The sequence below is a fragment of the Cannabis sativa genome, chromosome X (genome assembly GCF_029168945.1).
Source record: "Cannabis sativa cultivar Pink pepper isolate KNU-18-1 chromosome X, ASM2916894v1, whole genome shotgun sequence".
NCBI classification, from domain to species: Eukaryota; Viridiplantae; Streptophyta; class Magnoliopsida; order Rosales; family Cannabaceae; genus Cannabis; species Cannabis sativa.
The window spans coordinates 1308563-1330520 of record NC_083610.1 but is presented as its reverse complement, the minus strand read 5'-3'; the positions used below and the strand labels follow the sequence as shown (position 1 = coordinate 1330520).

Sequence of the window (21958 nt, the reverse complement as noted above, 5' to 3'; positions counted from 1 at the left end):
GAGTCACTAGTTACTAAATGAGTATTATTATTGGACACCAGTTATACTTAGCACTATTTAGAGATGATGCTCTATGATTGATTAGCGATATTTTCTAAAAGTACGAGTGTTCATCCAATTCAATTCGTACTATTTTGTTCACAGTGCATCTGATCCGCACTAAGTGCAGATTTCATATTTTAAATCCAAATCAATTTGCATAATAACTCAAATCTAATCTAATTCACAAAAATACGGATTGAATCAGTTATTTTAGATTAATTACTTTTTAATATTTATTAAATATATATTTTCATATAACTAACAACAAAATAAAATAAATTATTATTTTTTTTATGTCTCCAACAATAAAATAAAAATAAAACAAAAAATAATAAATTCAAAGGAAGAATAAAAATTATTGTATGCATAAAAAATATTTAATTCTATTTTAAATTATATTTTCTCTATAAATAAGAATGAAATATACATTTGATTTACTAAATTTTGAAATTTATTTGTACAATAGATTTTATATATATATATATAATCTATATATATATAATCTATATATTTGAATAGAGTGAATTAGATTGAACTAGTTACTTTTACATGTGAATCAACATTTCATCCGTAAAAGTACAGATTTTAAATTTTTTAATCTAATTCAATACGCACAAGTGTGAATCAACATTCCTAGTAAATTTGATCGTGCAAATTAAATTGGATTGTATATTTTATGAACATCTCTACCTAAAAGTTATTACCTAATATATATAAATATAAAACCCGATATTTAATTACACCAATAGCGATATAACATTATCAGATGTGTTATGAAATTTTTGTGCCTTATAGCATTTCTGTTACTAAACACACCAATTATTTTTATTTTTTTTTTGAAAGAAAAACACACCAATTAGTTGCTCACAATTCACACCAACTATCTCCTTGAGCCCAATTACAACTCATATAACACCACTCACTCATATTTGGAACTTGTCTCATTAAATATAATATTTTTGGTTGTCATAGAACAAAATGAAAAATAGAAACAAGTAGTTTATCACATTCACAACTTCAAATTCATCATTCATTCCCAAAGTAACATATATTGACTGGTATAACAAAGACAGGTAGTGAATCGATTTGGCCTTTCATGCTTTTAGGGTTTAGGGAGACCCATATATTTTCGTGTTGTGTCTTATTCACATGATTTTTTTTTCTTTTTTGGTGGCCTAACTTCTTTAAAATAGATCAAAGTGAAGAAACCCATATTATGTATCAAACAAACTCATAGACTTCTGGTGTGGAAACAGACCAAAAATACCAAAAATAAAAGTGACAAAAAGGAGTCCACCAAAAAAATACATCAAAAGTGATTAGAAGCATTACAAGGAGGAACAAATACCATTCTCATGAAAGGCATAATTCTCTATCAATGCAGCTATAAGGAAATATACATTCCAAGGTCCCCGGAACGATGCCCATCTCGATTTTTTTGAAAAATGTTGGGGAAGTAGGTAAACTATTAATACATCCCAAATTGATTTTATGCCAATAATCAGAAAATGGTTAATTTGGCCAAAACAAAGTAGATGGAGTTGTAAACTTCATTTAGTATTTGCTCTCATTTACCTGGATGCCAAACAAATAATATATAGATTCACTCTTTCAACTGATCAAATATCAAAAACATAAGAAATTCAATCAAAAGTGTTGGAAGTAGTACCACTCTTTGAACTTCCTTCGCCGCTAACCCCAGAAATGAGATCTTCCAACTCATCAACAATGGCTAAGTAACAGAAATGGAATTGCTCCTAAAAGTTAATGCAAGACAGTATTGATGTATTATTCGCACTGGTCTTTATATCAATGACTATAGCCAAAAACATAACATTGATTAAGATTTCGATTCCAAAGTAGAAATTAAATTACCAGTGTTTGAACCATTCCAATACGCTGAGACCTAAATGTGGTTACTGTTTTGGCGAGATCTAATGCAGACATGTCTCCAGTAAGAATTCTTTGGACTGTATTATGAATTGCGCAGTATGCTCCAGTTCTTCCTATACCTGCACTGTGTGAGGGGTATTTGTGTCAGCTGAATATGTAGTGTGATTACCGAAATTTAGAGCCATAAGTCGCAAATAAGAGATAAACCTGCAGTGAACCACAATTGGGCCAATACTTGGTGGTATTTGATGTACTCTTTTGAACATTTCGCGAACAGCTGTTGTATCTTCAGGAACACCGTGATCTGGCCATTCAGGATATTGAATATGCAGAACAGACTTAGGCAGCTCTTCAGACTGTAGAGAACAAAATCAGTCTAGTTGATCCAACACCATAATAATAATGTTCTGAATAGACATTTCTCATATTTTGTATGGGTCTGAAAAAGTACCGGCGCATTTTCTTGGGAACAACAAAAACGAAAAGTTTTGTTTTATAACAACAAAGTATAATAAGAATGTTGAAGCAATAACTAGATGACATGAAAAACAGATAAGAGTTACGAATTTCTACAACATAGACCCAGATTAAGAACCTTGGTTCTTGAAAAAAAAATATGGAAAGAATTGTTAATCTATTATCAAAAGGAATTGAAATGGTTTATGCAATACACGTATAAGGTTTGAAAAAGGTTGGTACAATAAAATTACACCACATTTAAAATAAATTATATATTTGAGTTGCTTTTCATTTATGTTTTTGCTGGTTGAACCAGCGCGCCCTCTTCAAACTCATCTAGAATGACCGTATACATCTGGATACCCACATCGAATTTAGACAACACGAGGAAGTGTTGCATTCCTAATGTTCATGGCGAAGAAATACCGATATAGCTAGTTTATTATTATTATTATTATTATTATTATTATTATTATTATTATTATTATTATTATTATTATTATTATTATTATGGTCCTGTTCTGTAAAACTAAGGTTTATTGAAATATCGCATGGTTGAGGAGGAATTTCAATCCTACAAAACTGAAAGGGAAAACAAAAACTCTGGTTTTGTTCCTTTCACACTGGCTTTGTTTAGATCTTGGATTTTATAAAAAGAATTGTGAGAGAAAAGAGTGAAGGAAATATGGAGAAAGATATTTTCTTAAAATTTTACAAGAGACTTCTTAGAATGTTCTCTTTTTTATTAACACATTTATAATTGTTCTAAATATCTTAATAATAAAAAAGATTTCTCAAGTTTTTGTTTGAACCCAAACTAGAAAAAATGAAAACAATTGGAAGCGTTTTATTTCCCTCCTAAAATTCAAAAAAATGTTTTAACATACTGGCTAAAATCTAAATACTTATGAGAAACAGCCAGAGATCATAAAGAGACATGACTGGAACAGCAGAAATATTATTTAAAAAAATAACAAAAAATGGAACTACCTACCTCCTTGTAGTTCACCTCAAGATGGCGGAGCACTAACGAGGTGTTAGTGGTACTTATCCACTTAGTATTAATACAGATGTTACCGAATTCTCTAGGACCATCTTCCGCCTGAAAATAATCTCCACATTTTACCGTCTGCACAAACAATTTAAAGAAGAACAGAAGTAAGTGTTACTCAATATAGGATAGAATTTGTGCACAGCGAATAATAGACTATACAGTTGGAATTTTATTGAAAAAAAAAGATGCGTATGAACTACAATAGAACTCATTTGTACTTCCAAAATACGAATACCCTCACGGCTCTCAATAACCTTCAAAAAAAAAAAAACTACTGCAATTCTCTGTGGTCTACATTTTCTGAAACTCTCACGGACATTGCACACTAAAGTAACGAAGAAGCCCTAGTTACGGGAATCAGCATGCTAAGAAATAAAGGGAACAGTGGAAACATAAACTTATGTGGCTTAGTTCATAAAGTAAATTCTAGCTGGATCTTTACTCGGTACAAGTGGCAATACATAAAGTAAATTTCCTCACATGCTTTTATGTGTGAGAAGAACATTAAGTTAGTTTCTACTCATGACTTGTTTAACAAATACGTGGAAGACATTTAAAAGAGAAACAAAAGTGTGCCACAAGAGAAATTGGCATCAAAGTTTTCTGCCTAAACTTAAGGACTGAAGAATGTGGACAGCCTGGGAGTTTCAGTTGTTCTATAAAGGAGTTAAAGTTATGACAAAAATCGTTTCTCCTTCAATCAAGAACCATATCATAGATTTATTCAATGCCAAATGAAACTAGCAGTAAAGTTCAGTTGATCATGGACTGCAAACAAACTGTCATTACAAGAGTAAAGATTCCACCAAATAGAAAATAAAATAATAAGATTAAGAATAAGAACTTGCAGATTCAAAACCAAAAGTACATATCGTGCAAATTAACCTTAGACGCTATCAAATGAACAACTGATAACTATAACAGAAATAATCTGATAATACAAAATATGATAACATAATCTTAACTTGAGCGGATAACAATTAAGTACCTTATAGTTGTCAATCAATCGTGTTAGCATCACAACAACAGGACACTTGTATTGGATCACCATTTCCCAAAAATCCTCATAAGTGTGAGGAAGTGGCCCTTGTGTAGCAATAAACCGAGAAATGCTTTCGGAAGAAGAAACCTACAACAAATAGATACCATTTCTCAATTGTCATAATTTGTGAAGTAGATTGTGCTACTAATAGGATTCATGAATTCCCTAACAAATTCGAGATACAAAATTTGGAATATCCAAAAAATAATAAGTTAATTCAATTGAGAAATGTATCAATTTTCATTGCTTTTTAATTATATTCTTATCTTGTGAATCAGTAAACATGCCCAAACTATAATTTAACAATTCAACATAATCTGGCCCATTCAAGCAGTAACGAAGTTTTTTGGGGAAATTTGGTTAGAAAGAAGTAAGAGAATCTTCAAAGACTATGAGAAAAACATTGAAATATTACGGGATAAGATCAAACACTGAGTGGCACTTTGGCTGCACAAACTAAGAAAATTTAACAAATTTGATTAGAGATTGAAAGTTAGTAATGCAATTTTAATATGCATTATAATGGTGAATTTATTCCACATTTCTTCTGAGTACAAGATTTTGTTTAGTTTCAAAAGAAGAATATATCACACACATATATATTTATACTAAGAAAACACATAAAAACTTACGGTAATGAAGTTGGCATTAATGTAGCCTTTTGCAGCAGGTCTATAGTCCTTGCAAGAATCAAGAACAACTCTAGTTCTATCAACTGACATTCACAACCAAAAACACAAAAAATCAATCCAATAATCAAATTTAACAACAAATCTCTACTAAATACCCTAAAAATTTAATACATACAGGCCAATACATCAGTGTAGCGATTCTTGCTCAAATTAACACCATCAATAGCAACACTGCAATTCCGCTTCATCTCCGACGGCGTTATCTTACTATCCTGAAAACAAAAAAGTTCAACAAAATCACAACTCAGTAAGCTTCCATTTTCGCAAATAACTTTGAGAAGAAAAACCTAAAAATACCTGGACAGAATCAAACTCCTGGTTAATCTGATGAGGTTTTTGGATCTTCTCCTTCAAAGATCGGAGAGCTTCAGAGCAGTACTTAATCTGATCCGGTGTCAGTTGCAGCTTCGGCGGAGGATCGGGGGAAAAGTTAAGCGAAGACAGAGATTTTGCTGCTGCTGCGGCGGCGGCGGAGGAGGCCATGGCGGAGGTCGGCGATCTCCGATGAGTACGGGAGCGCGTGAAAGCAACGTTCCCCAGAATGAAGGAGAGAAGTGGGAATAGGGAATGTGTTTGGATTGGATAGTGGCGTGTTTGGTAGCGTGTAAAGATAGCAATTGGTGAGGTGAAATAATGGTCCCCTCCCCTATATAAGTTTTTGAGTGAACTCTTTCATAATTGGTGTCCAACCAAACATGCACATAACATAATAATGAATGAATTAAATATGTGTTGTCGATTAAGGTTGTCATTTTAAGTCATTACTAATGAGTTGTGAATTGAGTATAGAGTCAACCACTTGAGCCATATAGACATGGGCGGACCTATGTAGAGGCGAGGGGGATATATGCTTCTCTTGAGAAAAAATCCAGAAATAATGTATATGTATTTTGATTAGTTACAACGTATATTTATAAGTAAAAGTAATAATTATAAACATAATATTAGTTTTTACATAATATAAACATATAAAGAATATTGGGGGTGTGTATATATATATTGGAGGTTATCATATTGAATTCTAGCTATGTAATTTAAAGATGCTTCTATAAAACAAAAGAATTGAGTGTAAAGTCTTTAACTAAAAAGATATTATTAGTGTCAAATATTACTATGAAATGTTATACTATTATTAGTAAATGTGTTAGATTTTATATATTTTAATTTAATAGTAGTGTTGGACACTATTGGTATTTAATAGTAATACTTAGTGTTGATATTAATTGCAAGGCGCCATTTTTAGTATTGTTATTAATTTTGGGTTCACAATTAAGTGCAAGGAGCTATTTTGTAGTGGTGTTGGACATTGCAATATTCTTTTAACTTAAAGATAAAATATGTAAGCTCAACTAATATATTGTTTGATAGTTGATACCATAAGTGTGAGAGTTAGAGTCTCTGCAATGCAAGTGGAAAGATTTAAGAGTTCTGCAATTCCATATCATTTGGGAAATATTCAGTGGGATGATTTTTGAGATTGTGTAAGTATAAATAAAGTTGTACATTTGAGTTGAATTTTTTAGCACAACACGAAACTAGTACACGGGTGACACGAGTACGGCACGACACGAAAAAATATGGGCTTGGATCCAACACGACATAAATTAATATGAGCACAGGCACAACACAATAAACACGAAAGCACAAAATAAAACACGAATTGAAATTCATAAAATAATTTTTTATTTAATAATTCATTTATTCTTTCGTATACTTTATTTAAATATTTTAAAACTATATTTTTTAAAAAGTTAGTTACTTTAATATATAATACATATTTATATTTTTAACATATCCTTTGCCTAGTTTTAAATTATGTTAGCATATTTTGATATGTTGAACATTTTTTTTTGTTGAAAGAGATTATGTAGAATATTATTGAGAGCTTTATGTAAAAATTTATTAATGAACTACTATTATGGTGATATTATTTTGGTTATTAACCATGTAATTGTAATTATAGTTTATTTTCTTTTGTGATTTTGAAGCTCATTTTAATTGATATAATTTATTTATGCTTTAAAATTAGAAATTAATTTAAAAAATGAAAGAAAATAGCAATTTTTCATAAGCTCGTTTAGGGGTTATTTGATAAATATAGGTCAATCATTTCATAAAAAACAAGCTGATCTGTCTAGGCCCAGCATAGGTTCGGCCCAATATAAATAAATATGTGTTTATAGGACAGGTTGGGCTTAGTTCAAAAATATGGGTCAGGCTCGGCCTAGCTCGACCCGACCCGTTTTATAATATTAGTCGGATCGGGCCTACATAAAAAATGGGCTTTTATAAAAACGGGTTGGGCCGCCTGAATATAAAACTTTAGGTACGAGACTACATAGTTGAATAAGGCTTAAATGGATTGATGGTACTACCTATATTAACAAGTGCACATTGTTTTCGGTAGTCTATCATTTAAAAACTCTAAAGGTAAATGTGTTTTACTTAGAATAATACTAGAATAAGTAACATCCTGAGAAGTTTTTCTAAAAAACGTGCAAGTGAGGATAAAATATGCTGAATACACTCGTGCTAATTTTTAAAGCTAATCATCATTCTAAAAAACAACCAAACATGATGTACCAACGTAAGAGAGTCATCCATGAATGTAAGAGCACCAATAAAAATTTAAAGCTAGAAAGTTATAATAAGTGTCACATAGCAATGCTTCAAATAATCGAGCAATTACCATAAAAAAGTGGATATGGGGTTGTTGTTAGATGAGCACAACAATTTATATGTAAAACCAACACTGGTAAATGTAGGTAGAAAAAACAAAAAGGTGCGACATAATTCTCATTAAGGAATTCGACAAATTAGACTTCTTCCACATGGGAAAGGAATCAAGAACCAATGTTTTATTTTGAAACCTAAAATACATCCAAGTAAATATAAAAAGGTGTCTATGTGAGACAAACAAGATGACTTAACTAACCAAAGTCTTCTTAAAGAATTCAAGCCAGAGTTGAACATGAAAAATCTTTTTTAAAGTTTTGGGGGAATTGGAGAAGCCTCTTGATATTAAAATACTAAAAAAAATCCCACCTTTTTGGGTCCAAAAAAATCTAGAAGTATAGGAAAAATCCACACTTGGTGCCTTTGAGCACCTCTATGCAAGACATAACCTTTCACATGGCACATTAAAAGAAGAAAAATTGAATCGAGTATTATTATGAAACATCAAAGTGTCTAACACTACTAAAAGATGACATTTTATAATTAGTTAACGGTTTTTTTTATAATTTTTATTAAAATAAACTAAGTGGGATACGATATTAAATTGCACCAATAATAATATTATACATCACAAGGGTATTGGACAACATGAGTCTCATTTAACATTTCAGAATTGAATGGGAAAATCGTGTGTAATATGAGTAGCCCAAATGTGAAGTTCACAAACAATCCAAAACAGTAGTAAGTTAGTAACCATATAGCATAACAAACTTTTCTCCATAATAAATTACCAAGATTGAACAAATTCACTTTAAGACATTGAGTAGCACCATAATGACACTCTTTAAAAATTGTGATGTTATGCAATGAGAAGTTGTAAAGTTTTGACATTTGCTTATTATAACCAAAGACACAAAATTATAATAAGGAAAGCCAATACAAACCTACTTTTTTTACAACTACGTGGCATGCAACATTGATTTCATAAACAAATCACATTCTTCTTCCTAAGCCTATAATAATAGTTCACCATAAATTTTTGAGAACCAAACACAAAATTTGTTCATTCAGTCCAAAAAACATCATCCTTGTTGTGATTACCATTTCCATTAGTAATCAAAAGCCCTTTGCTCTCTTCATCTTCTTCATACTTTGTTTCCCCTTCTTCAATGCAAGCACTAGTACTCATTTCCACCCCGGCTAATTTTTGCGCCTTCAAAGCCTCGGCCTCCCAATCCGTATGGAGGAGCACGACATAGAGAATGGATACAACGCAGGCTAGTTGGGCCGACATGAGGCCAAACCATAGGCCGGGAAAGCCAATTTTAAGCCAAAAGGCGAGTCCAACAGCCACAGGGGTACCAACAAAGTAGAACGAGCCTAAGTTGACCCGAGCACCCACAACCGGCCTAGCAGTGCCACGGAGAATACCGCAGCCTGTTGTCTGTGGGCAATTCCCCAGCTCGCAGAGGCCCATAATAGGCATAACCGACGCAACCAGGGCCATGACAAGGTCATCCTTTGTGAAAAGTCCCGCCCATCTTTCTCTCAAAATCACGGTCCATGTCACGTTGATGAAGCCAATTAAGAAAGCACAACCTAGGGCAACCATGGCAGCTAGCTTGGCCTTGTAAGGGTTGCCAGCTCCAAGCTCATTCCCAACCTGCATATAACATGATTTATTAAGATAACATCAAAAAGCCTCAAAACACAAAACCACTTAAAGCAAATAGAGAGGAATGAGTTGAATAAAATCAAGCCTAGAAAATACATTACATTTTTGAATCATTAGTGAAAATAGATATTTTTTTTATATTAATTTACAAAATCACCCTTCTTGTTTCATTTTTTCCCCTTCTTTCCCTATTATAGAAATTTTTGTATTCTAGCTTTGAAAGTTAAAAAGGACATATTGAGAGAGAAATGAAAGAAAGAAAGTTGTGTTTAAAATTCATGCCCCAATTTGATTTGATGAATGAGAAATCTTTAGTGGGAACTTTGTGTGTGTTTGGTTAAGACACTAGCCCTAGCACGCTCATGAAAATTGGTGCTTTTTAAACAAAGTTGAATGAAACTCTATAGTGCTGATTTGTCGTGCATATACATAGATACACCCATAAATATACATCTATATTGGACAGATTGTCCATTTTAAATACCTTTTTGTGTATAGTGCATAAATGTCCAATCATGTTTTCTTTTGTTTAACCTTTTTCTTTCTTAGTGTTTTTCCAAAAAGATTAATCTACAGTACAATTGGTACACCACAAAAGTATATTGTCCAAAAGGGTTTTTAGGTCATTTTCTATGGGTAAAAATTTAAATTTAGTGTTATTTCTCACTAAAATTAATCCAATCCAATACTAAAAGCTATCTTATATGATTGTCTATAGTATCCCACTATTATTCATGTGGCATTGTAAACTATACTAAAATTGTATTTTTTTTAGTTTTTTATATTGAAATAATAGTTAAATAATTAAATTTTGCTATTAGAGTTGCCCTTATAAGACACTAGTAGTGTTAGATAATAGATACTATCATAAGAGCACCCAGATAAGATGCTTTAAAATAGAGAATTTTTAATATATTTAAAGAATTTAACTAAAAACACGTTACATCAAACACTCTAAACACTTTTTTTTATTTTAAAGCTTCTTTAAATTCACTATTCATGCTCTACATTTATAAAATATTATTCATTGCATTAATTATTTGGAGTTTTAATTTTTACTTTTATATAGAGATATGTGTAAATATTAGTATTATATGTTTGAAATGAATAAAATATATTAAAATTTGAAAAAGTAGAATTTTAGAAATGTATTTTAAAGAAGTTGATACATGATGTAATGTAAAATAAAAAAATTAAAATTTTGGTGATGTATTTTAAAAAATAGAGTAAGAAAGCTCGAGAGAGTGCTCTAAGAGTAAGTCTCATAAGACGAGAAACAACAAATTTCTAAAATTTTACATATTTAGTATTAGTGTAACACCAAATATACTATTGTAGTTCGAGATGGTCTAAGATAATTTTTAACAATTAAATTAAGTGAGACTGAATATAACACACATCTTAAGTGAGACTCAATATAACACACCTCAACTTTCAAGTAGTGTTGGACACAATTACCCAAAACTAAACAATAGATAAAAATTAGCATGCCTCTACTATTAATTAGTCTAAATTATAATTAGCAATAATGTTAGACACTTTAGAATATAAACACAAATATATGCCAAATCCTATCTTGTCAAAAGTAATATATACATGCAAGCAATCCATTATAAGTACTTTAAATAAAAATAAATAAAAGTATGATAGAAAGTTAAACATAGAATCATACATGTTAAAATTATACACACTAAGTATTATGATTACTTATATTAGCAATATCAATGTTTTATATTAGTATTACTTTTGTATTTTATTCCAAGTGTCACCAACAACATAAACCTTATACATATAAATTATAATTATATAATTTTATTAAAACATAAAAAGATAAAATCAAAATAGATAATTTTTATTGTCATTTTGCAAAATGATTTTCATATAGAATATCATGTGTTTTTAGAATACTATTTTGCAAAAAAAAACTTTTGTGAAGAATAATTATTTAAAAAAAAAATACAAAATACCCCTAATAATAGTAAATGACAACTGATTATACATTATCATTTAATAGTTACTCATTATGTGAATTATTATATTATATATACTAAAAATATTATACCATGAAAATATATTTAGATCCAATGTGTGTGGGATGGAAAATTATTCGAATGCTAAAAGTTTTTTTCTTTACATTTGTTCCTATTTAATAAAACAAAAGAATTGATTCTCCTTGTCTTTTTAAAACAAAAATAAATAAATTTATATATTTTTATACATAAAAAACAAAAAACAAATAAACAATCATGCCCCATCACCAATTTTCTATAAAAAGAAATGAAATCACTAAGTTCAGCTTTAATATCTTAACATATTATAGCTTTTCTTCAATTGACTTTAAATCACTAAGTATAAATATTAAATTCTTTACAAAAAAAAAATGTTAAATATTTTAAATTTTATTAATTGCTCAAAATTCAAAAATAGAGTCAATTGCTAACGGTAGAAGAACTATTTTTCAATTCTACAAAATGAAAATTATTTTAGAAATGGTCAAATATTTTTAACAAACTATTAGCTTTATTAGGAGCTACCAAATTCAAAAAATTTGAAATTTTGAATAGGTAAATGTTCATCATAATCTTAGAAATTTAAATAATAAAATATTAAAACTAATTTCTCTAAAAAAAAGCCTAATAATCAAGAGGACAGATAGAAGTACTTATAAAAATTGGGGATTTTTTTTTTAAATATCAACATCATAATTTAAAAAAGATCAAATCATTTTTGTTTTTTTTTAAATTTTAGTAAAGTTTAAAAGAATGAAAAAAAAAAGACAAGACAAGAAAACAAATTACTTTATATTTTGTCTACATTTTGCTAAGAAAAAGAGCACATTTATTTCATGTACTTAAATTAAGATGTATAAATAAAAGTCATTTTAAATAAAAATATGTCAAATTCATAATTGGTTAACATATACTGTGATTTTCATTTATTTTTTTCTCTTAAAATTATAATTTATCTATATATCCAAATTAGAAAGCCTTAGTTAAGGATTTTCTTCAATATACCCAAACCCACCCAAAAAAATATTAAAAAATAAAAATCATAATTAAACAAAAAAAATTGTAAATTATATCTTGCCTATTATGAGATTAACTACAGAAGAATTTTTTAAAAAAAGTTTTGCCTATTAATCCAATAATTTTCAATCAAAAGAAAAGAAGATATCAATGTTTACCACCAATGCCCTTTACCAAAAATCTTATAATAAAAAATACCATTATGAGATTAACTAACTATATATATTTATATATTTTTGCCTATTAATCACCCCATAATAACTACCTAATTTCGATAAAAAAAAATGAAGGTAACAAAAAAGAAAAATTGATGTGCGCTATTCCATATAAGGTAGTGTGGCTTTTTTAGACACTATCTAACTCATAATACCTTTTAACAATTTATTTTACAAAAGAAGGTTACTATACCTATAAGAGCCTTGCTATAACAATTTGTCCAATAATACTCTATTTTTATTGTTATTGTTTTAATTATATTCTCTTTTGTATTTAATTAATTAATTAATATTTTATAATTTGAATTTGTAAAGAATTTTTGTTCCTTGTTGTTAAAAATTTTCTTGATTTATTGAGAATATTCAATTTAAATTTATCGAACTTCATTTGATTTTATTTATTCGGCTTGATATCTACCCCTTACACTTCAAGGTATACCAAAACATATCCTTAAATTTTCATCTAAGTTAGACTTCTTCTACTAAAATTAGATAAAAATTCTTAAATTCAACAATCTCAATAATTTAAGAAAATTTGTTAAGATTTGATAAAATCACAGCAAACGTAACATGTATCTAATTATATAAAGAATTAGTAGTATCAATAAATAAGAAAGAAAATCATAAACATAAACATACCCGAGTAGAGACAAAGTATTTTCAGATTAACACTATCTTCAGTAGTATGGAACATAAATAGAGAAATAGATAGTGTCCGACGTAACATTTAGTTGGGTAGAATAGAGTACTAGAGTATTAATAGTAGTAAAGAAAAGCATAAACATATACATACCCGAGTGGAGACACAACCAGAAAGAGCCAAAGGAAGAGTATACATCATACTTGTAGTCTGAATAAGAATCCCAGTAGCAGCAACAGCCAATGTTGGATTATCCAAATAACCAGCCAATACAGTCACAATCTCATACCACCACCACTCTAAACAAATTCCCAAACAACTTGGTACAGCCAATCTAAGCAACCCACCAATCCCCATACAAACTTCCTTAAAACCCCCAAACAACCTCACCATCTCCCACCCTCCACCCCACCCCAAATACCACCCTCCCATCAACAACACCATGTTCAAATTTGTCATCACCGACGCCGCCGCCACTCCTCCCACCCCCAACCCCATCTTCTTCACCATCACCACATTCAGCGGCGCGTGTAAAAACACCGCCGCCATCGTACAATACATCATTGGTTTAACTGCTTCTTGTGAACGGAGGAACACTCTCAGCGGTTGTAACAAACTGTTTGTGAAAAGGTCTGGGAGAGAGTAAAAACAGTATGTTGCTGCCATTGATGTTATTTCTCTGTTTTGACCCATTGAGATCATTATTTTTTCTAGGTTTAACCATAATAGAGTTATGGGTATGGATGCTAAGGTTAGGATTAGAACCATTCTTTGAAAAGAGATTGCTAATAAAGGTTGGTTTTTTGTACCGTAAGCTTGGCTACAGACTGGTTCTAGACCTGTGGCTAAACCCATTAAGACTGAGTAACCTGTTATGTTGGTGAACCCGAGTGAGAGTGTTCCACCGGCGAGTTCGAGTCGGCCGAGTTGACCCAGGAAGAAGACGGAGACTGCTGCTCTGTAAAAGACTAATAAGTTCATACCTGTTATGGGTAAAGCTAAACTCCATAGCTGTTTTAGTTCTTGTATAATCTGGGAAAGAGTTGGGAATTTTGTAAAAGAGAAATCTTGGTGTTTTTGTTCCATGTTTGATGAAACAGTTGAAAGAAGAAGAAAGGTTTGATTTTTGGGAAAATGGTGTTGAAAATTTGAAGAGGCAGAGAGAGTTGAAAGCGAAAGAAGTGAGTAAAGACGGCTCTAGGAATAGTAGGATTACTCTGCAACTGCAAACATGGTTTTTGGGCACACTTTATTATATATATATATATATATATATATATACTAGGTGATTGTTACGTGCTTGGCTCAACGTAGTGTTAGTTTTATTTAATATTTTAGTTTTTTATTTTAATTAATAATTAAAATAGTATAATTATTTGAACGATTTGTTTTATAAAAATAAAATATGTGTCAGTATATTTAGTAAGTAAAATATAGTTGTGTTATAATAATGTATGTTATTAATAGTAAAATGTACATTAATCTTCTAATTGAAAAAAGTTCTATTATCTCATTTCATATCTAATAATAGCTACACAACTATATATTTATAGACTTTCACATTCTTTGCAAATTACTAATAAGCACCAATAATATTTTCATATTCTAATATTTTTCAACCTTCTCCTCTTGGTGGTAAAATTAAAAATAAAACTAAAAATAAGCACAAACATATAAGGTAAATACTAATTACAGCCCATTTCATCTTTTTTTTTATTATTATTTTTTTAAGCCCAAGCCCAAAAATCTCTAACCCAACACAATCAATCTTCTTTTATATTATCTTTTCTAGATATTTTATCTATATTTTTCTTTTTTAAAAAATAAATAAAAAAATTAATAATATTCTCCCAAGATAGGTTTGTTAGAGAGATATGTGGCTAAGATGATTTTTTTAATTTAAAAAGAGATTATTAATATTTAAAAGATTGTTTATTTAAAAGATTGTTTAATTTTTTGGGTTAATTATTGGGTTTATTTTTTAACGGGAGATCAAACCTAATCGTTAAATTTAACAGAATATTCTTTTATTTTTAAGTATATTCTGTTAAACCAAGAAATGCCGTTAGATAGGCACTTTTAATATATAAAGATATATATATAAATGCTAAAAGGTAGCGTTGGCAAGCATCAATATTGTTATAATTTAATATAATATCTTTTTTAGAGAGTATCGCTAGTCAATCATAAATGAATACATCTCGAAAGTGATAAATACCGCTAGTATATATATAAACAAAGAGCATTCATATTATTATATTACTATTTACTTTTTTTTTTCAAAATACAGTTTCACATATATATATTCAGTATTATATTTAAATTTTATTATTATTTTAATTTATTTATAATTGATAAATATATATTAATAATAATAATAATAAATATTAAATGTTTTCGGGGATTAGTTTATTTGTATTTATATGAATTTTGTGTTTCTTATATTATATCGTGTTTAAACACATATTTTTTTTTAATGTATCGTGCTTAAATTAATATTTTTTTTTTTTGTGTCTAGTTATACTTTTACTATATTAAAAAATTTGATCAGTATTTATAGTACTAGCCATCCTAATATAATGCTAATATATAAATTATAATTAACTAATAATTTTTATATTAATTAGTGAATTAAAATAAAAAACTTGGCACGGTGTCTCCTTAGGATTTTCTTTATATAAATATATATTAATTTCTTTTATATTTTAATTAAATAAAATAAAAAGATTAGATATGTATGAAGATGGATGGAAAGTAGAATAAGAAAGAAAGTGGCTTTATTTTTTGTGTAAGAGAGAGTGGGAAAGTGAATAGACAGAGACAGAGGCAAATTTTGTTTTAAGCATTGCTATTATATCCTATTTTTAAAAAATATATATTAGACTTTATTAATAACAAATATGTTATTTATTTCTAGTTTTTTTTTTTTTTAATTAATGGATTCTTGGGGAGAAAGAGAGAGTGAAAGGTCGGTTTCTATTTGTGTGTGTTTTTGTTTTGGTGGATTTGTTTAGTGTACGAACATTTGAGTGTTGTTCACTTTTTCATACCATCAATTTAGGAAAGGAAAAAACAAATTATACTACTACTACTTCCACTACCAATTTGTTACACAACTAATTTCTTTTTCTTTCTTTTAGCCTAAATTCAAATATTTGTTATGATATTTATAGTGATATATTTGTTTGTTTAGAATTGTATTTGAATTTATATTACTTAATTATTAATTTAATTGATTATAATAAAATAATTTAATACAATTTGATGATATTTTTTAAATATATAAAATTTAATATATATTAGATAAAATTTTAAAATAATTTAGAGTGTTTTAAATATAATTTAAGAGTTTGTTTAGTAGGTTGTATAAAAGTCGTATTCTTCAAAGACTTTAGGGTTGGGGACCCTGGTCCTAGCCTCTGACTAGAAACCCAGTCCCGAACCCCAGACATTACCTGGAAGCCAAACCTGAACCCAAACCTCGACCCAGCCTCGACCCCAAACGTCAGTTCGGCCCCAGACCCTAGATTCAAACCCAGACCCCAACCCTGGCTCCCGCCCGACCCCGAACCTCAGACTCTGACCCCAAACATGAACCCTAAACCTGGCCCTACTTCGAACTCGAACCCGACCTCAACCTCACCTCGAACCCCAAACTCGTACGAGGTTGAAGTTGGGATTGAGTTTATGATAATATTAATACAATTTTACGCAAGTTATTCATACAAATCAATACTAAACATAATTTGTATTAAATACTATTAGTACAATACACAATCTAACACAATATTATACAATACAACACCATACAATACAATACGACGTACCAAACGAGCCATATATATCTTGTTGAATGTATGTGAAACATATCATTTGAATCATGTTCTAAGCACTATAAATTATTTAAATTCTCTTAAAAATTTACAAAATATTATAAATAATTATAATGTACATTATTTTCCTTATATAAAAAAACAAGATTTCACTTGTCAATAAGTCCAAAAAAAAATAAGAAAGTTGCACCAATGCTTTTATGGTTGCATTCTAAAATTTTCTAATAACATTTTGTTTTTAGAAAAAATAGAATAGAAATTATCTTTGGAAGTTGTGACTCAATCGAAAATCATAATAGTTGATATGTACTATTTTTGTTGTTATGTATGTTGAATCGAGACTCTTTTTAGTAGATTGAGAACAAATTTGTAAAAAATATTTATTATCTGATTCTTATTCTTGCTACGAGGACCTTAGAGATCGATAACTAGTAGTTTCAACAAATAAGATAAGTGAGGATTTGGTTGGTAGAGTGAAAGCCAATGTCACATGAAAAAGAAAAAAGATAGACATATACAATGGACTATTTAAATCTTATTTTCATCACCATAAATTATTCATAATTTCTTAAAACCAAAATTCTCTAAATACCATAAATAGAAAACAACCCTACGTGAAAACTTTTTTGACACTCACCCACATAATAATTTCCTTACAAAACATTTATCCAAACAATATCTCTAAATGAAGAAAACATTATAATGTCATCATTATCAATCTTAGTTGATAAATTTAGGTACATAGGCCTATCCTATAATCCTATGTATGTATGTGTCAAAACTCATTATGTTAATTTTACATTATGTTTTGAGTCAAGCTATAATCAAGTGGGAAGAAAACTATCTTAAATTAATCTTACACTTACCAAAAAAAAGATTAAAAACAAAAAACCAAGTCAAAAATAAAAATAAATAATTAATTAATTAATAAAAGCATTTTTTGGACGTTGGTTTAACGGATACCTAAGTTTAAGGAGCATCTAATGTTGGATTAACAAAATGAGAAAACGTATTATTAATTAATACATCGATATGTTGATGAGAGTTTATAACTTAATTATTTTTAATTAATTAATTATTATTTTAAAATAATTTAAAATTCCTTGTATTTATAGTATTTTTTTTAAAAAAAAATAAAAGTAGAATATTCTTTTAGATTAATTTATCTTTGAATATATAATATAATGATATGATGCATGCGGGCACACTCTTTCATGTAAAACTTCAAGGTGGAATATGACTAAAGTTTCATATTCTTAATATTTTTTTGCATGTAACAAGTGAAACATCCACTATAATATTCTACCATTATCATTGTGTGTACCAATACTACATACCTCCAATTATATAACTTTTATATATACTAGGTGAAGTTAATACATGCACGTGTCTAGTTCTTCATGTTACATTTTATTTATAGTTTTAATTAGAATAAAAATTCATATAATTTAAAATATTTCACATATTATAATTTTCTTTTAACACTTCTTGTCATATTGTAAATTACTCTATATTTCTCAAAATTTTGTAGAATATTTTAAATAAGTATAATATATCCATAGTAAATAAATAGACTAAATTTTTTTTTTCTGAATGTTGAAACAATAAGAGGTGCATTAGTGCACTATTTTTTCAGGGGTGCACTGTAGAAGTTTCTTACGATATATACTACTATTAAAATTTTAATCCCCTTATTCATTTTAGCATTTAGAAGAGTTATTTAGATCATTTTTTTATGATCGTTTACATTGTAGTTATTTAGAACTACATGTAAAAATAAAATTCAGCCAATTGGTTATCACGTATATAAGGAAAAACTGTCACGTGTGCAACAAAATATTTGAATCTTATTTTTAAGGCTAATTAGGATTTTTGCCCCCTGAACTTTGACATGTACCAAATCATGCCCCTGAACTTTTAAGGTCGTTAAAAATGCTGCCTGAACTATTGAGATTGTTGGATTTAAGAACTTTTTTCTAATTTTAGTAAAAAAGTCTAACATGGATGAAAGTTCAGAGGCCATAATTTAGTACATATCAAAGTTCAAGGGGCATGATTTGGTAGATATCTAAATCTGGGGAGCATGGTTTAGTACATAAAAAATAACTGAAATAGTAGAATTGAATGAAATTAGACAAAAGTCCTTAAATCCAACAATCTCAATAGTTCAGGGAGCATTTTCAACAACCTTAATGTTAGGTTTTATGCCCTAAATAAAACTCCATCTCAATGTAATCTATTTTATTCAACATCAATAAAGAAACAAAAGTATTTTTCATTCATTTGTGTATGTTTTGGCTCACTTTATCAATTGCTTGTCTAATTGATTTATAAATTCATCTTAAACCCTTTTCACATACTTGATCATGTTTATTGTGTTGTCATCACATTGGAAAGTAAACATGACTATGTGAATAAAGTTTTCTAGATTTACCAGACACAGGGTTTTACTGATATGATAATCTACAACAAGAGTTTACTTGTATTTGGAGAAATACTATGTTCTTTCCAGAACATTGGTTAAAGTAAAGCTCAGGTTGGATACATGGAGTATGCATCGGAAGGGACCGATATTGAACTTTAATTTAGATTTAATTAAACTTACCGTAAAATCTATTCAAGTCAATATCACCAAGTTGATCCTAGATCAAATGATCTTAATCCTGTTATGATTAGGCTCAATCTTGAAAGGCTATTCGTGTTCTTTGATTTGTTAGTTAAGCCTACTTTTAGGTCAGGGTGATACGTACATTTTGGGAACACGGTAGTGCAATTGAGTGGGAGCGCTAGCATAAACATGGAATCTATAGCTTCTATCTGGCGAATAGTAAGTAAAGGATGATCTCCTTCGAGCTTGACCAAACGAAAATAAATGGTGGAGATCTCATTTCACATAAGCTGAAATATCATTTATACGGGGTCAAGTGTTTTAAGGATAAAATACATAGTAGGGTGTTACGGTAATCTAATCCCTTTACTGTGTAGATCATTCATATAGAGGATCATTGATCACATTAGGATTATAACAATGGATAACTAATGATGTGTCTATATGGTGGAACATATAGAGCATTCTATATACTGAGAGTGCAATTCTAAGTTCTATGCGTGGATTCAACGAAGAATTAATAAGTTAGTGAATTTTAGTGCTAAATTCTTGATCTACTTATTGGAAGCTCGGTTATATAGACCCATGGTCCCCCCACTAGTTGAGATAATATTGTTTGTAAGACTCATGTAATTGGTTTTGATTAATCAATTATAATTCACGAATTAGACTATGTCTATTTGTGAAATTTTCACTAAGTAAGGGCGAAATTGTAAAGAAAGAGTTAATAGGGGCATATTTGTTAATTATGATACTTTGTATGGTTCAATTAATAAATATGATAAATGACAATATTATTTAATAATTATTTATAGTTATTAAATAGTTAGAATTGGCATTTAAATGATTGAATTAGGAAATTGGCATTTTTGAGAAAATCAGATACAAAAGGTGTTAAAATTGCAAAATTGCAAAAAGCAAGGCTCAGTCCACTAAGCCATGGCCGACCACCTTTATAGGTATTTTAAGTTGATTTTTTCATTATTTTAATGCCATATAATTCAAATCTAACCCTAGTGGAATGCTATAAATAGATAGTGAAGGCTTCAGGAAAAACACACTTTCTGAATCAGAAAAACCTAAGCCTCCACTCTCTCTTCTCTAGCCGCCACTCTCTCTCTTGCTTCTTCCTTTGAATTTCAAAATTACTTTAGTGATTAGAGTAGTGCCCACACACATCAAGCAATACCTCAATCATAGTGAGGAAGATCGTGAAGAAAGATCATCAGCAAAGGAGATTCAGCATCAAGGATTCAGAGAAAGAGATCCAGGTTCAGATCTTGATAATACTCTGTTACAGAAAGGATTCAAGGGTTAGAGATCTGAACGGAAGGAGTCATTTAATTCCGCTGCACCCAATGTAAGGTTTCTTAAACTTTATATGTGTGTAATTTATCGTTTTAGAAAGTTCTTATTTAGGATGTTAATAAACATACTTGTGAGTAGATCTAAGATCCTGGTAAAATAATTTCCAACAACTGGCCTCAGAGCCATGGTAATTGATTTACTTGCAAGAAATTTGGACTTTAAAACGATTGTTTGTATGTTCTTTGGATGGTATCATGTTGTATTGAGTGTTATTTGATGATTGATTGATGTTTGTGAAATTTTCGTAAAAAATAATTGCGTTTTTATCTCTGGAATTATTTTTATTGGATAGTATGGAAAAAATTAAGCAAGTTAGCCTTTTACAAAACGTAATTTGGATTTTATTTGAATTAGTTATGATTTTTTGAAGATTTGAAAAAAATCGGGGCTGTGCTGATATTTTCCTGCGATTGCAAATCTGTCCGTACAGTTCACAATTTTTTTTGTTTTTCTTCGATTTTTCATGCTTTTTCATGGAATTAACTTCCGATTTTTTGTATGGTTTTGTATATATACTATTACTATTCCTAATTCAATTCTAATTATCATTTTGAATTAATTTAATATTTTTTAAATTTAATTCAAGATATTAGTGTAATTTGAATTTGAATAGAATTAGTATCTATCTTCTTGCTTAAAAATCTATCTTATTTTAAAATTTGATTATATCTTATCTTATTTTAAATTTAAAAATAAGATATTTATAATCATGTAATTTTTAAATGATATAAGATA

The 21958-nt window shown here is 29.2% G+C and overlaps 2 protein-coding genes across 5 annotated transcripts; both read right to left on the bottom strand.

Annotated features, from left to right (window-relative positions):
- Window positions 1-1168: 1168 nt before the first annotated feature.
- On the bottom strand, window positions 1169-5997 carry LOC115705210 (protein-tyrosine-phosphatase PTP1). Of its 4 annotated transcripts, XM_030632476.2 has the most exons (9): window positions 5480-5997; window positions 5298-5394; window positions 5123-5205; window positions 4437-4577; window positions 3389-3523; window positions 2143-2291; window positions 1918-2059; window positions 1712-1799; window positions 1169-1617 (listed from the first exon to the last, which is right to left on the bottom strand). In XM_030632476.2, the coding sequence occupies exons 1-9, from the start codon at window positions 5663-5665 to the stop codon at window positions 1610-1612; spliced, it is 1029 nt and encodes a 342-aa protein (XP_030488336.2). In that variant the 5' UTR covers window positions 5666-5997; the 3' UTR covers window positions 1169-1609. The 4 variants fall into 4 exon arrangements, 3 of the variants coding, with proteins under 3 accessions (XP_030488336.2, XP_060962466.1, XP_060962467.1); XM_061106483.1 differs by having other exon boundaries at window positions 1169-1799; window positions 5480-5986; XR_009685140.1 differs by lacking the exon at window positions 1169-1617 and having other exon boundaries at window positions 1918-2054; window positions 5480-5986.
- A 2608-nt stretch (window positions 5998-8605) lies between these two features.
- Window positions 8606-14674, bottom strand: LOC115705200 (protein DETOXIFICATION 54). The gene is made up of 2 exons (XM_030632466.2): window positions 13568-14674; window positions 8606-9521 (listed from the first exon to the last, which is right to left on the bottom strand). Exons 1-2 carry the CDS (start codon window positions 14498-14500, stop codon window positions 8922-8924), a joined length of 1533 nt encoding a protein of 510 aa, XP_030488326.1. The 5' UTR covers window positions 14501-14674; the 3' UTR covers window positions 8606-8921.
- Between the last annotated feature and the right edge of the window lie 7284 nt (window positions 14675-21958).